Genomic DNA, 18,655 nt, shown 5'->3' with positions numbered 1-18,655 from the left:
ATCATCTGTACACGATGGGGCGCAAGAATGGAGTCTTGTCCCCGCTGCCTGGCTGCCATGTCCTTGACTGTGCTGCTCTGCCCAGGCTGAGCCCGGGGCGACTTTCCTCCAGGGGGGCTGCTGGTGAGGAGGGGGCTACGGGGAGTGGTGGCGCTGGGGCAACAGCGTGCGTGCCCACAGAGAGGGCTCTGAGTGCCGCCTCTGGCACCCGTGCCATAGGTTCGCCACCACTGCCCTATACTATACCTGTGCATTTGGTTTTTCCTGTCTAAATGCAGGAACTTACATTTCTCACCATTGAACTACATCTTATTGTATATTAGGGACATATGAGGGGAAAAAAAATCAGTTTGCATTTGAATCTTCAGTGCATGACACAACAGGCCAAATTGCAATCACACACTTTTAAAAGTTCTAAAATTCAACAAACCAAACACAAAGTGGAAAACTGGGAAGGGAAGGGGGGGGGAAACCTGGGAAAACCTGGCCGTTCCCAACACAGACCGGAATCTCTTCTGGGGGAAAAAAAGCAATCCAATTATTATTTTCTTTTCATCGGCAAAGTATTTAGCAACCAGCAAAGTCCCCCAGCAAGAATTGGAGAGCAAACGCCAAGCCCCAAATGCTTTAAGTTGTTCCGTGAGCGGTAAACAAAACCGGCTTTTATTCCCAGAGTGACGTCAACAGGAGCAAACGATGCCACGGACAAATCAGTGCCCAGAACATTTGTTGCTTATTTATGCACACCAGGCGCTGGCTTGGATTTTCAACACAACTGAGTTTGCAAAGGGGACTTTGAGACTTCTGGTCTAGACCAATACCTACAGGTAATTTATGCACGCTGCTCTTGTGGCTATTTTTTTTTTCCAGGAATATAGCTCTGATTTTTCCATTCGTCTATAATTTATTATTTTATTTATTAGGGTTTTTTTTAGCTCGCTTTTATTACTTTGTAAGGAACTCAAGGCAGCAAACATACGTAATACTTCTTCTTCCTCTTTTCCTTACGACAACAATCCTGTGAGGTAGGGTGGACAAAGAGAGGGAGACTGGCCCAACGTTACCCAGCTGGCTTTCAAGCCTAAGGCAGGATTGGAATTCACCATCGCCTGGTGATCAACCAAAGTCTCCCATATAGCTTTCATGCCTAAGGCAGGACTAGAACTCATCATCTCCTGGTGATTGACTCAAAGTCACCCAGCTGGCTTTCATATCTAAGGCAGGACTAGAACTCACCATCTCCTGGTGATTGGCCCAAAGTTACCCAGCTGGCTTTCACACCTAAAGCGGGACTAGAACTCACCATCTTCTGGTGATCAACTCAAAGTCTCCCATATAGCTTTCATGCCTAAGGCAGGACTAGAACTCACCGTCTCCTGGTGACTGGTCCAAAGTCATCCAGGTCAGCTTTCATACCTAAGGCAGGACTAGAACTCATCATCTCCTGGTGATTGACTCAAAGTCACCCAGCTGGCTTTCATGCCTAAGGCAGGACTAGAACTCACCGTCTCCTGGTGATTGGCCCAAAGACACCCAGCTGGCTTTCACACCTAAAGCAGGACTAGAACTCACTGTCTCCTTGTGATCAACTCAAAGTTTCCCATATAGCTTTTATGCCTAAGGCAGGACTAGAACTTACTGTCTCCTGGTGATTGGCCCAAAATCACCTAGGGAGCTCACATGTCTACGGTGCACTAGAATTCACCATCTCCTGGTGACTGGCCCCAAGTCACCCAGCAGGCTTGCATGCTGAAAGAGGGACTAGAACTCACAGTCACCTGGTGATTGGCCCAAAGTCATCCACCCAACTGTCATGCCAAAGGCGGGTCTAAAATTCACCACCTCCCGGTGATTGGCCCAAAGTCACCAACCAGCTTTCATGCCTAAAGTGGGACTAGAACTCACCGTCTTCGGGTTTCTAAGCCAGCACCTTCACTCCTACATAAAATATGGGCCTGGATACAAGTGTGCAACAGCAGAATAGAAAAAGACGTGTATGTGTACACACAGAAAAAGGAATAACAGATTTTTTTTTAACCCTCAGACTTTTCCCCAGTTCGGTTGGGACTCAGTTCCAAGGAAAACCTTGAAATTTGTGAAATCTGTAAGCCCAGGTGGAGGGCACGAGGTTGGAGAAGAGTAGCAAGCAAACGTCGGGTGTGTCAGAGAGTATCTTAAGGATATATTTGTTTACAGCAGCCTTGAGTTGGCTTAGAGATTTGGATGCCAAGTTTCGGTTCACAGGGTAAGGTTGCAGAACGGAAAGGACCAGTTCAGCAAAAACACATCCAGAAAAAACACATCCTGACAGTTAGAACAATTAATTTTGTAAGTTAAGGACCTGAGATATTGGAAGGCTGCTATCATGTCCTCCCTCATCCTTCTCTTCATTAAACTAGACTTACCCAATTCCAGCAACCGTTCCTTATATGTTTTAGCCTCCAATCGTCTTTGTTGCTCTTCTCTGTACTCTTTCCAGACTCAACATCTTTTTTACATCATGGTGACCAAAACTGGATGCAGTATTTCAAGTATGGCCTTACCAAGACGTTATAAAGTGGTATTAAGACTTCACCTGATCCTGATTCCATCTCTCTTGTTTATGCAATTGAAGACTGAATTGACTTTTTTGGCAGCTGCAGCACACGGTTGGCTCATGTTTAAGGGATTGTCCACTAGGACTCCGAGATCCCTCTCATAGTGGCTACTATTGAGCAAGGTACCCCCTATACCAGTGTTTCTCAACCTTGACAATTTTAAGGCATGTGGACTTCAACTCCCAGAATTCCACAGCCAGCAATGCTGGCTGTGGAATTCTGGGAGTTGAAGTCCACATGCCTTAAAATTGTCAAGGTTGAGAAACACTGCCCTATACTATAGCTGTACATTTGGTTTTTCTTGCCTAAACGTAGAACCTTACTTTTTTCACCACTGAATTTCATTTCTTACCACCATTTGTTTAACGACCGTTTCGAGATACAATGGCAGAAAAAAAGTGACTTTTAAGCAGTCCTCACACTTATGACCATCACAGCACCTCCGTAGTACTGTGATCAACATTCATGTGCTTGGCAACTGGCATGTATTTTCAGTGCTTGAAGCATCCCGGGTTCATGTGATTGCATGATTCACTTAACAACTACAAAGATTCACTTAACAACAGTGGCTAAAAGGTCATAAAAATGGGCAAAACTCACAAGAACGGTCTCATTGAATAACAGAAATTTTAGGCTCAGTTGCGGTCATAACTCGAGGGCCACCTGTACATTCCTTAGAATCCTTATTTTCAATGCAATGCAGAAGCCAGAAAAATATATACCGTATTTTCCGGCGTATGAGACGACTGGGCGTATAAGACGACCCCTGACTTTTCAGAAGATTTTCATGGTTTAGAAAGTCGTCTTATACGCTGGAAAATACGGTACATACATAACTTTTCCCAGCCCATATCTTACACCTTTAAAAATACCTTTCTATGACTATTAACTATTAACCCCAAAACTACAGCTATATTCAACATTGTGCCGTAGATGATGAGGCTCTAGAAAGAGTGCAGAGAAGAGCAACAAAGATGATCAGGGGACTGGAGGCTAAAACATACAAGGAACGGTTGCTGGAATTGGGTATGTCTAGTCTAATGAAGAGAAGGACGAGGGGGGACATGATAGCAGCCTTCCAGTATCTCAGGGGTTGCCCCAAAGAAGAGGGAGTCAAGCTATTCTCCAAAGCACCCGAAGGCAGGAGAAGAAGCAACAGGTGGAAACTACAAGGAGAGAAGCAAGCTAAAACTAAGGAGGAACTTCCTGACAGTGAGAACAATTAACCAGTGGAACAACCTGCCTCCAGAAGCGGTGAATGCTCCAACACTGGAAGGTTTTAAGAAGAGACTGAAATGATACAGGGTTTCCTGCCTGAGCAGGGGGTTGGACTAGAAGACCTCCAAGGTCCCTTCCAACTCTGTTATTCTGATCCCAAAAGATTCAAAACTTCCTGATCTGACATAACCCCAGATTTAGCTAAGCACTACAACCTATCTCCTTTTTTGGGGGGGGGGGGGTTTCGTGTCTCCTATTCTACCTCAAGCCTTCCTGTTTAAAAAAACACACACATGCATTTCCTTTGCAAAAAGCCAGGAAAACCAAGTTTAGGGGGAAAAAAAAACTGAGGTTCAGCAACGCTCTGGATACACAGTACTCACCCACCGCCGCTGTCAGTTCCCAAAGCTCTAAAGCCGGAAATCCTTGCCCCTGAATATGCAGGCGATTGGTTCATCTCGACTAAATCCCAGAGAAGTGGGAATGGGGGGGGGTTTTTGGAAAAACCTGCTTTGGGGAGAGGGGTTGATTCAGTTTATGGGCCTTGAGGTCTCATCCTAGCCAGGAAACATTCGGGGGGGGGGGTGGTCTCCAGAAAGGAGTTTCAGACGCCTTCCTTTCTCCTAGGGGTGCAAATTTGTGGCCCACCGAGGGCAGCCAAAGGGATCCGATGTTGTCACACGGCAAAGGACGGGGGCAGAAAAAGGGAGTCACGGAGCAGCAACTGAGAACTGGATCAACCAGCATGCCTAAGAGGATAGCTTTAACCTAGAGATTAGATGCGTTGCCTGATATATTAATAGCAGTGGCTTTGCAGAGAGAACGGCAGCCACTCACAGCTTGGTCTGGAGTCCCTTATGGTATAGAGGCACCCACCAAGGATAGAGACAGCGATGTGGCTGCTTCGGGCATTTAGACCAAACCTTAGGGCCGGAGGGAGGGATACGTGGAGAGAAGGGGTGGCATGGCCAACAGATTGTGCAAATTCGGTCGATGTTCTTGTAGACCAGTATTTTATTATAATAATGATAATAATAATAATAAAGTTGGAAGGGACCTTGGAGGTCATCAAGTCCAACCCCCTGCTCAGGCAGATAACCCTATACCATTTTGGACAAATGGCTATCCAGTTTCTTCTTAAGAAAATTTCCAGTGTTGGACCATTCACCGTTTCTGGAGGCAGGTTGTTCCACTGGTTAATTGTTCTCACTGTCCGGAAGTTTCTCATTAGTTCTAGGTTGCTTCTCTCCTTGCTTAGTTTCCATCCGTTGCTTCTTGTCCTGCCTTCAGGTGCTTTGGAGGATAGCTTGACTCCCTCTTCTTGGGGCAGCCCCTGACATATTAGAACACTGCTATCATGTCCCCCTTCGTCCTTCTATAATAATAATAATAATAATAATAATAATAATAATAATAATAATAATAATAATAATAATAATAATAATAACCCCCAGTGAGGCACTACCTTGACGTGGTTGTGGGGCTTGTGTACTCTGAGGAAGATGAGAGCTATGCCAGAGGTTCAACCATACTGGACAGGTCTCATCAGAGGAGTCAGACAAAGAGTGTCTCTCCCATAAAAAATATGGTGAGACGTAAATTTCAGAATGCCATACCGGCTCGGACGTCGCCCGGGTTAACAAGGTCCGCACTAGATATTGGAGTTCCTGGATATCTGGTGAAAAATGGGTTACAGGACTCAGGACTGTTGGCTGAGCAACCAGGGCCAGCAGCTGCAGAACTACTGGAAGAAAAGGTGTTTACCCGTCGCAGATACACAGTGATGGAAAACAAAGAAATAATGATCTGTTACTACAGATCAAGTCCAACAAGAAGAGGATATCTAAAACGAATGCACCAATTCTGGAAAGAACAACATCCAGAATCAGAAATAACAGAACAGAGACTAGCAGATCAACGCCGATTTATAACACGAAATAAAGTATTTACAGAAACAGAATTAGACGAACTGCAAAGGTTTACCCAGGGCAAAGAAATCAAAGCCTTACAAGAAGTAATTCAGAATGTAGAGGCAAACCAGGGGGAGTTGGCAGTGAAAGAATCCAGTAGAGATATACAACTGTTCTCATTTGGAAACCAGGCACCTCTTCCTCAGGAAGAACAAAACCCTCTAACTAAAGAAATAAAAGAATTGAAACAAAGAATAACTGAGCATCTAGAACAGCACAAAAACAACAGAATAAGGCTGCCTGCATTGAAGCTTGTTCCAAAGAAACAGCTAGCACAAGCATTAAAAGATGCAAATACTGCAATAGCAAGTATAAGCACCAATTCACTGCAAGAAACAAACCAACTAATGTACAGCACAGCTGCAGTTATAACAGAATACCTGGGATGTAAAATCAACAAAAAAGAAAAACAAACAAACAGTGCACCAGAAAAATGGAAGGTTAGACTAGAAAATAAGATCAGCAAGTTAAGATCACATGCAAGCAAGCTAGAACAGATGAAAGAAAAGAAGCTGAAGAACAAGAAGACCAAAGAATACCTAATCAAGAAATACCACTTAGAAACAAGGAAGATCAAGGAAGCACTGGAAATAATAAAGCAACAAATAACAGCTATAGCCAGGAAAATCAGTAGATATGAAGCTCGAATTGCAAACTATAGGCAGAACCTCCAATTTCAATCCAATCAGAAACGTTTCTACCAATCCATCAATGGAGAAACTGCAAGGAATCAGTCAGTACCTGACAAGGAAGAAACAGTGCAATTCTGGAAGCAGGTATGGGATAACCCAAAGAAATACAACAAGGATGCAGCTTGGTTAAAAGAAGTGGATGCAAATAAAACAGAAGTTGAAATGAAAGAACTAGTAATAACAACAAAAATGGTAGAAAAAAGAGCAAAGAAAATCAAAAATTGGTCAGCACCAGGTGAAGATGAACTGCATGGGTTTTGGTTGAAACATCTAACTGTTATACACCCACTCATTGCCAAGCAGTTCAACAATATACTACAAGGAGGAGAAATTGAAAAGTGGCTAACAACTGGGAAAACCTACCTAATAATGAAAAATCCAGCAAAAGGGGCAACACCAGGTAACTACAGGCCAATTACCTGCTTACCAACAACTTTCAAATTACTAACTGGTGTGGTAGCTGATGCAGTACAACAGCATCTAGTTGAAAACAATCTCTTTCCACCTGAGCAGAAAGGAAACCGCCCCAATAGCAGAGGAACAAAAGATCAACTCCTAATAGACAAAATGATCTTGGAAAACTGCAAGAGAAGGAAGACCAACCTGAATGTGGCATGGATTGACTACAAAAAGGCATTTGACTCTCTGCCACATGATTGGATAATCAAGTGCCTAGAAATAACAGGAGTCAGTAGAAACATCAGAAAATTTGTGCAAAGATCGATGGCACAATGGAAGACACAGTTGCAGATCAATGGTGAGAAGCTGGGAGAGGTTAATATCAAGAGAGGAATATTTCAAGGAGATTCATTATCACCATTACTATTTGTTATTGCACTGTTTCCTCTGTCAACAATACTGAATAACTCAGGACATGGTTATCAAACATCAAAAACATCTGCTAGACTATCCCACCTCCTTTATATGGATGATCTGAAGCTGTATGGAAAAACATCATCTGAAATAGAATCGCTGCTCAACACTGTCCGTATATATAGCCAAGATATTGTAATGGAGTTTGGCTTGGACAAATGTGCCACACTTACTATCAAACAAGGAAAAATAGTGAAAACTGAAGGAATCAAGATGCCCCACGAAAATAACATTAAGAGTCTGGATGAGGAAGAATACTACAAATACTTGGGTATCCTTCAAGCTGACAACATCAAGCACACTGAAGTCAAGAAAAAGATTAGAGGTGAATACATCAAGAGAGTGAAGAAGATCTTAAAGTCCAAACTCAATGGAGGAAATACCATAAAGGCAATCAACACCTGGGCAATCCCAGTCATTAGATACACAGCTGGAATAGTGGACTGGACTCAAGCAGAACTAAAAGCAATGGATAGGCAGACCAGAAAAATAATGACAATGAATCACGCCCTTCATCCACGCAGTGACATTGATAGACTTTATCTACCAAGGCAAATAGGTGGGCGTGGAATGCTACAAGTACATCAGATGGTTGAAGAAGAAAAAATGGCTTTGGAAGAATATCTGAAGAACAATGATGAAGATGCACTGAAATTAGTATATCAGGAAGGCTTACTAACTACTGGAGAGACCAAACTGGCCTACAAGAAAGACCAAATGAAGAACAGAATAGAGGCATGGGAAGACAAAGCACTACATGGCCAATACATTAAAAAAATAGCTGGGAAAGCAGATAATAATAAAACCTGGCAATGGCTAAGAGCAGGAAAATTGAAGAAAGAGACCGAGGGACTAATTCTGGCTGCACAAGACCAAGCCTTAAGGACAAATGCATACAAAGTCAAAATTGAGAAGACAGCAACAGACAGTAAGTGCCGCCTATGCAAAGAAGCTGAAGAAACAGTGGACCACTTGGTAAGCTGTTGCAAGAAGATTGCACAAACTGATTACAAGCAGCGGCATGACAAAGTAGCAACAATGGTGCATTGGAAGATCTGCAAAAAATATCATTTGCCTGTAAGCAAAAACTGGTGGGATCATAAAATAGAGAAAGTCATAGAAAATGATAAAATTAAACTGCTCTGGGACTTCAGAATTCAAACAGACAAGCACCTGCAACATAACACCCCAGACTTAACAATTGTCGATAAGAAAGACAAAAAAGTCTGGATAGTGGACGTGGCAGTGCCTGGAGATAGCAGAATAGAGAGAAAGAACTGGAGAAGATAACAAAATACAAAGACCTACAAATAGAAATAGAAAGACTGTGGCAAAAGCAAGCAAGGGTAGTACCAATAGTCATAGGCTCCTTGGGTGCAATCCCAAAACAACTGGAGCACCACTTGAACACCATTGGCATTGACAAATTGCTATTAGTCAATTGCAAAAGGCGGCCTTATTAGGAACTGCTTCCATCCTGCGACGATACCTGTAATACCATCAAACATCCACATCTGCCTATCCCAGGTCCTGGGTAAGGACTCGATAGGTAGACAAAATGCCAAATCCAGTCTGAACATCTGGCTGACTGTGCGATGATCGATAATAATAATACTGGAGCACTTGAACACCATTGGCATTGACAAATTCGCCATTAGTCAATTGCAAAAGGTGGCCTTACTAGGAACTGCTTCCATCCTGCTACGAGATCTGTAATACCATCAAACATCCACATCTGCGTATCCCAGGTCCTGGGTAAGGACTCGATAGGTAGACAAAATGCCAAATCCAGTCGGAACATCTGGCTGACTGTGCAACGATCCATAATAATAATAATAATAAAGTTGGAAGGGTCCTTGGAGGTCATCTAGTCCAAATGGCTGTCCAGTCTCTTCTTAAAAACTTTCAGTGTTGGAGCATTCACCGCTTCTGGAGGCAGGTTGTTCCACTGGTTAATTGTTCTAACTGTCAGGAAGTTTCTCCTTAGTTCTAGGTTGCTTCTCTCCTTGATTAGTTTCCATCCGTTGCTTCTTGTCCTGCCTTCAGGAGCCTTGGAGAATAGCTTGACTCCCTCTTCTTTGGGGCAGCCCCTGAGATATTGGGACATTGCTGTCATGTCCCCCCTCGTCCTTCTCTTCATTAAACTAGACATACCCAAGTCCAGCAACCGTTCCTCATATGTTTTAGCCTCCAGTCCCCTGATCCTCTTTGTGGCTCTTCTCTGTACTCTTTCTAGAGTCTCAACATCTTTTTTACATCGTGGTGACCAAAACTGGTCAGCAAGTTTCTTGGAGAAGAGAATGAGTTCTGCTAGAGATATGGGGGAATCAGCCTGTGATATTGCAGTCAGCCAGATGTTTAGACTGGATTAGGCATTTTTGTCCACCTCCCCGAGCCCTTCCCAAAGACCTGGGATCGGCAGATGTGGATGTTCGACGGTGTTAAGAGGTATCATTGCAGGATGTCAGCTGTTCCACATCAAGCTGTCTTTTGCAAATTGACTTTTGTCAATGTCAAAGATGCAGTAAACTGCAACTTGCTGGATAGGGCTTAATGTCCAAATCTTTCAAGATCTTCCAGTTTTACCAATTCCCCCAGTTTGTCTGCAGATTTGATGGGCCACTTATTCTGATTGCTGGATTTGTAGCCAACAGTGCAGCCAGCATTGGCTGTGGTGCTCCAGATGTTCTGGGATTGCACCCAAATGCCTGTCATTATTGGTACTATCTTTGCTTTTTTTTTCTCTACAAGTTGTTCTACCTCTATTTGCAGGTCTTTGTAGATTGTGAGTTTTCTCCAGTTCTTTCTCTTCTGCCGTCTCTAGGTGCTGCCACATCCACTGTTCAAACTTTTTTTGTCTCTCTTATTGACAATCGTTATGCTCGTCGTGTCGCGGGGTCCTGTCTGTTTCGACTCTAAATCCCAGAGCAATTTAACTTCTCTGGCTTCTAGGACTTTCTCTATTTTACGGTCCCACCTGTTGTTGCTTGCAGGCAAATGGTATTTCTTGCAGATCTACCAATGCACCATTGTTGTCACTTTGTTATGCCGTTGTTTGTAGCCACTGTTATTATTTTATTAATTATCGAAATTAGCCCTTCGGTTCTGGAAAAGCGAGGAAGCAAGAAGGGCACCCATCTCTACAATTGCTAAATGACCCCCTTCCCTGGAAATCTCCAAAGCGCCTGAAGGCAGGACAAGAAGCAATGGATGGAAACTCATCAAGGAGAGAAGCAACCTAGAACTAAGGAGAAACTTCCTGACAGTGAGAACAATTAGCCTGTGGAACAACCTGCCTCCAGAAGCGGTGAATGCTCCAACACTGGAAGTTTTTAAGAAGAGACTGGACAGCCATTTGTCCGAAAAGGTGTAGGGTTTCCTGCCTGAGCAGGGGGTTGGACTAGATGACCTCCAAGGTCCCTTCCAACATTATTATTATTATTATTATGGATCATCGTACAGTCAACCAGATGTTCAGACTGGATTTGGCATTTTGTCTACCTATCGAGTCCTTACCCAGGACCTGGGATAGGCAGATGTGAATGTTTGATGGTATTACAGGTATCGTTGCAGGATGGAAGCAGTATTATTATTATTATTATTATTATTATTATTATTATTATTATTATTATTATTATTATTAAATTTTGGGGGAGGAAATAGACCCAGGATTATAGTCTATTGCCAGTGTTGTTTTCCAACATTGGCAATTTAAAAATGTGTGGCCTTCAAGCAAAGGCAACATCATGGGAGCACAGTTGAAGAAAAGAGAGGCTGCTAAAATCTTTTGGATTCTGGTTTGGGACCAGTGGTAAACATATTTCTTTTTAGGACTCACCTTTTTGCCTTCTAATCAGTGGAAGGGTTAAACTGCCCCCTAGTGGCAGATACCAACAGTCCCTGATACGGTATACCAGAAGAGTAAGTACTAATAACTAGACTCAGTTGAGATGGTAAGTTCATTTAGTGACCGTTCAAAGTTACAACGGCACTGAATAAAAATGGACTTAGGACCATTTTTCACACTTACGACTGTTGCAGCCTCCCCTTGGTCACGTGATCAGAATTCAGACATTCAGCAACTGACTTGTATTTATGACGGTCGTAGTGTCCCCGGGGTCACGCCATCTCCTTTTACAACCTTCTGACCAGCAAAGTCAGAAGGGGGGGGAGGAAGCCAGATTCACTTAACAACCGTGTTGCTAACTTAAGAATTGCAGTGATTCATTCGCTGGACAGCCATTTGTTCGAAATGGTGTAGGGTTTCCTGCCTGAGGAGGGGGTTGGACTCAATGACCTCTAAGGTCCCTTCCAATTTTATTATTATTATCATTATCATTATTATTATGGATCATCGCACAGTCAGCCAGATGTTTAGACTGGATTTGGCATTTTGTCTACCTATCGAGTCCTTACCCAGGACCTGGGATAGGCAAATGTGGATGTTTGATGGTATTACAGATATCGTCGCAGGATGGAAGCAGTTCCTAGTAAGGCCGCCTTTTGCAATTAACTAATAGCAAATTTGTCAATGCCAATGGTTATTATTATTATTATTATTATTAGGGGCGAAATTCACTTAACCATCTCGCTTAGCAACAGAAATTTTGGGCTCAGTTGTGGTCGTAAGTCAAGGACTTCTTGTAATGGTATGTGAGAAAGACCCAGAGGGATAGGGCAAAGAGAGGCTGCCGAGAGAACAGGCAGAGAAGAGAAGGCACAGCCCAGATCTCCATAAGGCGAGGAGAAAGACGGTATAAAAGAAACAGTGGAATTTTTCCAAGATTCTGTTAATCCAACCTTACAATAAAGTGCAGGTGATCCTCGGCTTACAACCATTTGTTTAGCGCCGTTTAAAGCAGGGGTCTCCAAACCTGGCCGCTTTAAGACTTGTGGACTTCAACGCCCAGAATTCCTCAGCCGGCTTAAAGAAAGGCCAACCATTGGTTGTAAGATAAGCGGGACTTGTATGTGAGATTGAAGGGGTGAGAATTACACATAGATCACCAAGCAAGATGAGATGAACTATAATGTAATGTCGCATAGCATGGAGCTCTTGAGGCATATAGCTTTAATTATAAATCTCATATTCTGGATTCCCTCCCTCTAGCAAAACTGGAGGGACTAGAACAGTGGTGGTGAACCTGTGGCACGGGTGCCAGAGGTGGCACGCAGAGCCCTCTCGGTGGGCACACGCACCATCGCCCCAGTCCTAGGCCTTCAGCTGGGTTGTATAAAACCTTTTCGCTTTAGGCCTCCGCCGCCGTGTGCAAAAAAAAAAAGTTCAATCAATCAGTCAATTTCAACTTCTCGCGGGAAAAAAAAAGATCTTGCAAAGTTGGAATTGATTGATTGAACTTTTTAGTCCCACCCACTGCTGTTACCACCGCAGCCACACCCACCCAATGGGTCATACCCACCCAGCACCTGACAATGCATAAGTGGGTTTTGGGTTGCAGTTTGGGTACTCGGTCTCTAAAAGGTTCGCCATCACTGGACTAGAACTTCTTATCTCCTGGTGATTGGCCCAATGACATCCAGCCAGCTTTCACGCCTAAGGTGGCACTAGAACTCACCGTCTCCTGGTGATTGGCCCGATGACATCCAGCCAGCACTAGAAATCACCGTCTCCTGGTGATTGGCCCGATGACATCCAGCCAGCTTTCATGCCTAAGGCGGGACTAGAACTCACCGTCTCCTGGTGATTGGCCCAATGTCACCCAGCCAGCTTTCCTGCCTAAGGCGGGACTAGAACTTCTTTTCTCCTGGTGATTGGCCCAATGTCACCCAGCCAGCTTTCCTGCCTAAGGCGGGACTAGAACTCACCATCTCCTGGTGATTGGCCCAATGACATCCAGCCAGCTTTCTTGCCTAAGGCGGAACTCGAACTCACAGTCTCCTTAACCACCAAAGCAAACTGGCTCCCAATTAGCAACTCACATAAAATAATGGACAAAGTTCAACAACTTTTCACTTTGACTTTGCATGCGGCACAAACACTGCTCGGCGGGTTGATGGATCTGTGTGTTGTGAATACTCAAAACAACGAGTTAATTCAATGTTCGGCTGAGCCCTGTGAAAGGCAGTTATTCCCGTTTGAAGCCAATTGCATGCTTTCGTTGTGCTTGGAGGGAAGAGTTTGACTCAAAACCACAACTTCACACCTCTTTTTCCTTTCCAGAAATATACAGGTAGTTCTCGACATATAACCACAACGGAGCTGCAGTTAATCAGCTAGTAACCTGGTTGTTAAGCGAATCAGGCTTCCCCATTGACTTTGCTTGTCAGAAGGTCGTAAACGTTGATCACATGACCCCAGCACACTGCAACCGTCCTAAGTACATGCCAGTGGCCATGCCTCTGTATTTGGATCACGTGATCCCTGGGGATGCTGCAACAGTCGTATCAAAACTGGTCATAAGTCACATTTTTCAGGGCCACTGTAATTTCAAACGGTCACTAAACAAATAGTTGTTTGAGGACGCCCTGTAAATTAATCTAATAACTAAATCTAATAAAGAAACCGAATGAATGAATGAATGAACGGGGTACAACAACTGTGTGAAAACCGGTCCTGTCAATTTTTCAGTGCCTTTGTCCTTTTGAACGGTCACTAAGCAAACAGTCGTAAGCCAAGGAGTACTTGTAAATTAATCTTATAAGTATAACTAATAAAGAAATCGATTGATTGATTGAATGAATGGGTATGCAACAGGAATAATTCCCAAAAGCAGACCTCTCCACCTCCCACTTCCTCTGGACCTTTGTACCCCAAACCCCAGAATTCACAGAGCAAACAATGCAAACCTCTGTGCATTAATTCCCTTATTCCTCTATTGCCGCACACATTGTTTAAAAAAAAAAAAAAGCCACACCAGCTGCATCAGCCACCAAACCACAATTTCACCGTCCCCCTGCGATGATGGCTAGGGGGGCTTCTAAGGGGGTAAGGATAAAGAAGGGGAGGAAGAGTGGGAAAACTCAGAACAGAACAGAATTGGAAGGGACCCCAGAGGTCGTCTAGTCCAACCCCCTGCGCGAGCAGGAGACCTGGCTTATACCATTCCAGACAAAGGGTTGTCCAATCTCTCCTTAAAAACCTCAACCAACGACTGGAGCGCCACAACTTCCAAAGTGAATTGCCGTCACCGTCTGCGAAATTTCTCTCCGCGATCAGTTTCCATCCCAACCCACGTCTTGTTTCCCCCTGAGATAGAGCCTCCACCTCCAGGGGCGGTCTACCTGCAATCTTCCTTAGCCCCCCCCCCGGGGGAAGGACGGAAGAAGGCGATTTTGCGCATCTTTAAAGAGGAATCTGGCCGGGAGCTGCACCAGGGGCGTCTCCGCCGCGCCCCGGAGGAAGGGAAAGCAAGCAACAGGCGTCCCGGAGCGTAAAGGGAGAGGATCTCGCACCCAAACCCCGAGGAGGAAGCCCCTCGGCGCTTTCCCCCACCCGGCCGCCCCTCACCTCCCCCAGCGGGGCCTCTGACCTGCCGTCCCCTCGGTCGCCTCTGCCCGCCCGGTCGGTCACTCCTTGCTCCGCAGCGGCGGCCAGAGCAGCAGCCATAGTCGCTCTGATCAGCTGTTGCGAGCCAGGCAGCGAGGGAGGGGCGGAGCCGCCTTCCCGCCCCGCGGCTTTCTGGGAATTGTAGTTCTCCCCGGCAGAGGAAAGCCCTGCTGGCAGACGCGGAGAGGCGTCTCGGAGGACTACGCGGCCCAGGGAGCTTCGCGGCGCCCTGGCCTGACGGGAGTTGTAGTCTCGCCGCCCAGCTGGGAAGGCGGGTTCGCGCCAAGGAAAGGAAAGCGAAAGGAGGGGGGGGTGAATTATCGCTCAACGACCCTGACTCGCTTTTGCAGGATTGCGACCTTCAGGAAAGCAAATCCAGGTGGTCCTTGACTTACGACTGTTTGTTTAGTGACCGTTCAAAGTTACAACGGCACTGAAAAAGTGACATAGGACCGTTTTTCACACTTAAGACTGTTCCAGCAGCCCCCGTGGTGATGGGAACAAAATTCGGATGCTAGGCAACTGATTCATATCTATGACAGTCGCAGCGTCCCGGGGTTACGTGATCCCTTTTTTTGCCAAGCAAAGTCAATGGGGAAGCCAGATTTGCTTAACGACTGCATGAGCAACTTAATAACTGCAATGATTCACTTAGCAACAGGGGCCAAAAAAAGGCCGTAAAAGTGTTGCAAAACTCTGTTGAAGACTTTTCCACTCCCTTTACTACTATGGCTGCACATGGGCAGGGCCTGGGAAACCCATCCACAGACACAAGGGGTCTGCTGCCGGCAAGATGAGGCTTACTAGTCTCAGTCCATTGGAGAGGTTAGCTTGGCGTCCCATCCTGGGGTACCAAATTGTTGGAAGAAAAGTCTTCATCATGGTTCCGTCCAAGCTGGGAATAAACAACATGGCGACTGCTTCAGAAAGAAGATTGCAGTTTATTGAAGAGGAGAGCCAGACAACAATATGGCTCTGGAAGAAAACAGAGCAAGCACATGTAGGGAGTGGGTTTTTATATCCTCTGGAGCAGGGCTTTTCAACCTTTTCACCCATTGTATCACTTTTAGGATATGGCAGTATCCAAGTACCACTAATCACCTAGCAAGGTGTCAAAAACTTGATGACCAAAAAAAAAAAAAGGAAAAAAACTGATGAAGTACAGATAGTCCTCAGCTTACAACAGTTTGCTTAGTGACTATTCAAAGTTACAATGGCACTGAAAAAAGTGCCCCCCCCCAAGCCATAGCCGAGCAAGACACCTGTCCGCCTACCCGGTGGCGCTCTTCCTCCTGTCCGAGGTTTTCATTGTTGTGAGCATTTCTGTTGAGGATTGGCAGCGGGGGTGGGGTGGGGGTGTTTGGTTTTTATCCCCCCCACATCTACTGGGTGGTTGCAGCAGGTTTTGGTTACTTCACATGACCCTCGGACACTGTGACCGTCATAAATACGAATCAGTTGCCAAGCATCTGAATGTAAATCACAAGACCCTGGAGATGCTGCAACATTCCAGCTGATCGGTGCATCTTCTGGGCTCAGCAGAAGCACCAGGATCAGCGCCAAGCTCCAGATGGAGCCTGGCGCTGATCCTGGCGCTTCCACTGAGCCCTGACAGTCCCGAAGAAGCGGCGATCAGCTGGAAAGCAGCACTGATCCTGGCGCTTCCGCTGAGACCTGACAGCCCTGCAGCTCCAGCCATCTCTTGCTCAGGCTTGTGCGGTGCTGCCACTGGTTCAGCTGATTCCCCTCCCCCGCTACCACTTTTATAGGATGGTCGCGTACCACCTGCCAGATGCCAATGTATCACAGGTGGTACCCGTACCACTGGCTGAAAAGCCTTGCTCTGGAGCCTTTTGTTTGGAGTTTTTTCCTGTTCCTGTTTGAGGCTTTGCATTTCCTGTGTCATGTATTCTGACCTGAGTCTCGGTGTGCTCTTTTAATATTTCCTTCTCTGGGGGGCTGACTTCCCACAACTCACTTAACCAATGTCTCGCTCAGCAACGTAAATTTTGGGCTCGGTTGTGGTCGTAAGTCGAGGACAGCCTAGAAGGAAAAAAAAGGCATAGTGTCGAAAGAAGAGAGAACATATCAGCCAAAGGGGTGAGATTTGGCAATTTGGCCCGCTTGTGTGTTTTTAGGAGGTGTTCTGATGTTGGGGTGTTTCCTTCCAGCTAAAATGGAAATCTTGCAAATTTGCAAAGCTTTGACTTCTTGCTTTCGAGGTTTCTGTTGGACTTGACGAGGGAAGTAGGGATGTTTGTGCGGGTCCTGTACCGCCATCGTGGCGCCCTGTGTTGGCAACGTGAAAATAACCAGTTAAAATCAATCAACCTCCCATAATTTGGACAAGTTGAAATTTGTCTTTCGGCCAAGTCACCCACCAACCTCCCATTTAACCAAGTTTCAATGGCTGATTTCCAATAGCTAAGCAAATTTCAAGGATGGGAGACCACTAGGAAATCCCAGGGATGTTGGCTAAATTGGCACATTGGGGGGGGGGAAACATCCCAGAAAAAGGCAGTGATAAGCCATTTGGGTAGGAGTCCTGTTTCATCTCAGAAAGCTTTTCTTTTTAAAATGGTCATTTTCACCTAGTTCCAATTATCTTGGCCAGAAAGAGGCAAATAAGAGGAAGGAAAGAAGACTCTCAACAGGATTAAATTAATTAATTTATGTTCTTTTATTTTTTTTAATAAATAATTCAAAGCAGAGAGCATACCTAATACTCTTTCCTCCTTCTAATTTCCCAACAACAACAATCCAGTGAGGTGGGTTGGGCTGAGAGAGACTGGCCCAGAATCATTCAGCTGGCTTTCATACCTAAGGTGGAACTAGAACTCACTGTCTCCTGGTGATTGGCCCAAATTCACCCAGCTGTTTTTCAGCGGGATTAGAACTCACTCATTGCTGATGGCCCCAGGTCATCCTGGTGATTGGCCCAAACTCACCCAGCCAGTTATCATGCCTAGGGCAGGACTAGAACTCACCGTCTCCTGGTGATTGGCTCAAAGTCACTCCGCCAGCTTTCATGGCTAAGGCAGGACTAGAACTCACCGTCTCCTGGTGATTGGCCCAAAGTCACCCAGCCAGTTATCATGCCCAGGGCAGGACTAGAACTCAGTGTCTCCTGATGATTGGCCCAAAGTCACCCAGCCAGTTATCATGCCTAGAGCAGGACTAGAACTCACCGTCTCCTGGTGATTGGCTTAAAGTCACCCAGCCAGTTATCATGGCTAAGGCAGGACTAGAACTCACCATCTCCTGGTGATTGGCCCAAAGTCACCCAGCCAGCTTTCATGCCTAAGGCAGGACTAGAACTCACCGTCTCCTGGTGATTGGCCCAAAGTCACCCAGCCAGTTATCATGCCTAGAGCAGGACTAGAACTCACCGTCTCCTGGTGATTGGCCCAAAGTCACCCAGCCAGTTATCATGCCTAGGGCAGGACTAGAACTCACCGTCTCCTGGTGATTGGCCCAAAGTCACCCCGCCAGCTTTCATGCCTAAGGCAGGACTAGAACTCACTGTCTCCTGGTGATTGGCCCAAAGTCACCCAACCAGTTATCATGCCTAGAGCAGGACTAGAAGTCCCAATGTTGTTGATTCTCTGGATCTCTGCTGTATTGGTTCCTTTCCCCATTCATTCACAGGATTAAAGGACCCCAAACCAGAGACTTAAATCTCTCTGTACCTGTGTGACTACAGCTTGTCACCATTCAGCTAAGCCAATGAAGCCTGAGAATCAACTCCCAGGAAAGCAAAACAAAAGAGATTTTTTAATTGTGATTGCAGAAAACAAG

General features: G+C 45.4%; 2 protein-coding genes across 7 annotated transcripts in view; both read right to left on the bottom strand.

The window, feature by feature from the left end:
* The window catches only part of UCKL1 (uridine-cytidine kinase 1 like 1), a 49,848-nt gene extending 34,865 nt beyond the window's left edge, over window positions 1–14,983 (bottom strand). For 2 of the 6 annotated variants that reach the window (XM_039326912.1, XM_039326913.1), the window contains exon 1: window positions 14,841–14,982. In XM_039326912.1, the coding sequence (XP_039182846.1) occupies window positions 14,841–14,917 (77 nt within the window). In that variant the 5' untranslated portion in view covers window positions 14,918–14,982. Of the gene's footprint in view, window positions 1–4,198; window positions 4,726–9,031; window positions 9,062–14,840 lie in introns of those variants that run through there. The other 4 variants (XR_005554706.1, XM_039326915.1, XM_039326914.1 and 1 more) reach the window with 4 other exon arrangements.
* A 1,965-nt stretch (window positions 14,984–16,948) lies between these two features.
* Window positions 16,949–18,655, bottom strand: part of ZNF512B (zinc finger protein 512B) — a 76,337-nt gene continuing 74,630 nt past the window's right edge. Inside the window, exon 18 of the mRNA XM_039326936.1 lies at window positions 16,949–17,146. Within this exon, the coding sequence (XP_039182870.1) occupies window positions 16,992–17,146 (155 nt within the window). The 3' untranslated portion in view covers window positions 16,949–16,991. The remainder of the gene's footprint in view (window positions 17,147–18,655) is intronic.

This window comes from Crotalus tigris, unplaced genomic scaffold (genome assembly GCF_016545835.1).
Source record: "Crotalus tigris isolate CLP2741 ecotype Arizona unplaced genomic scaffold, ASM1654583v1 scf7180000024347.1601321, whole genome shotgun sequence".
Classification (NCBI taxonomy): domain Eukaryota; kingdom Metazoa; phylum Chordata; class Lepidosauria; order Squamata; family Viperidae; genus Crotalus; species Crotalus tigris.
Note: the sequence above shows the minus strand (reverse complement) of the source record. Positions and strands in the feature narration are given on the sequence as shown.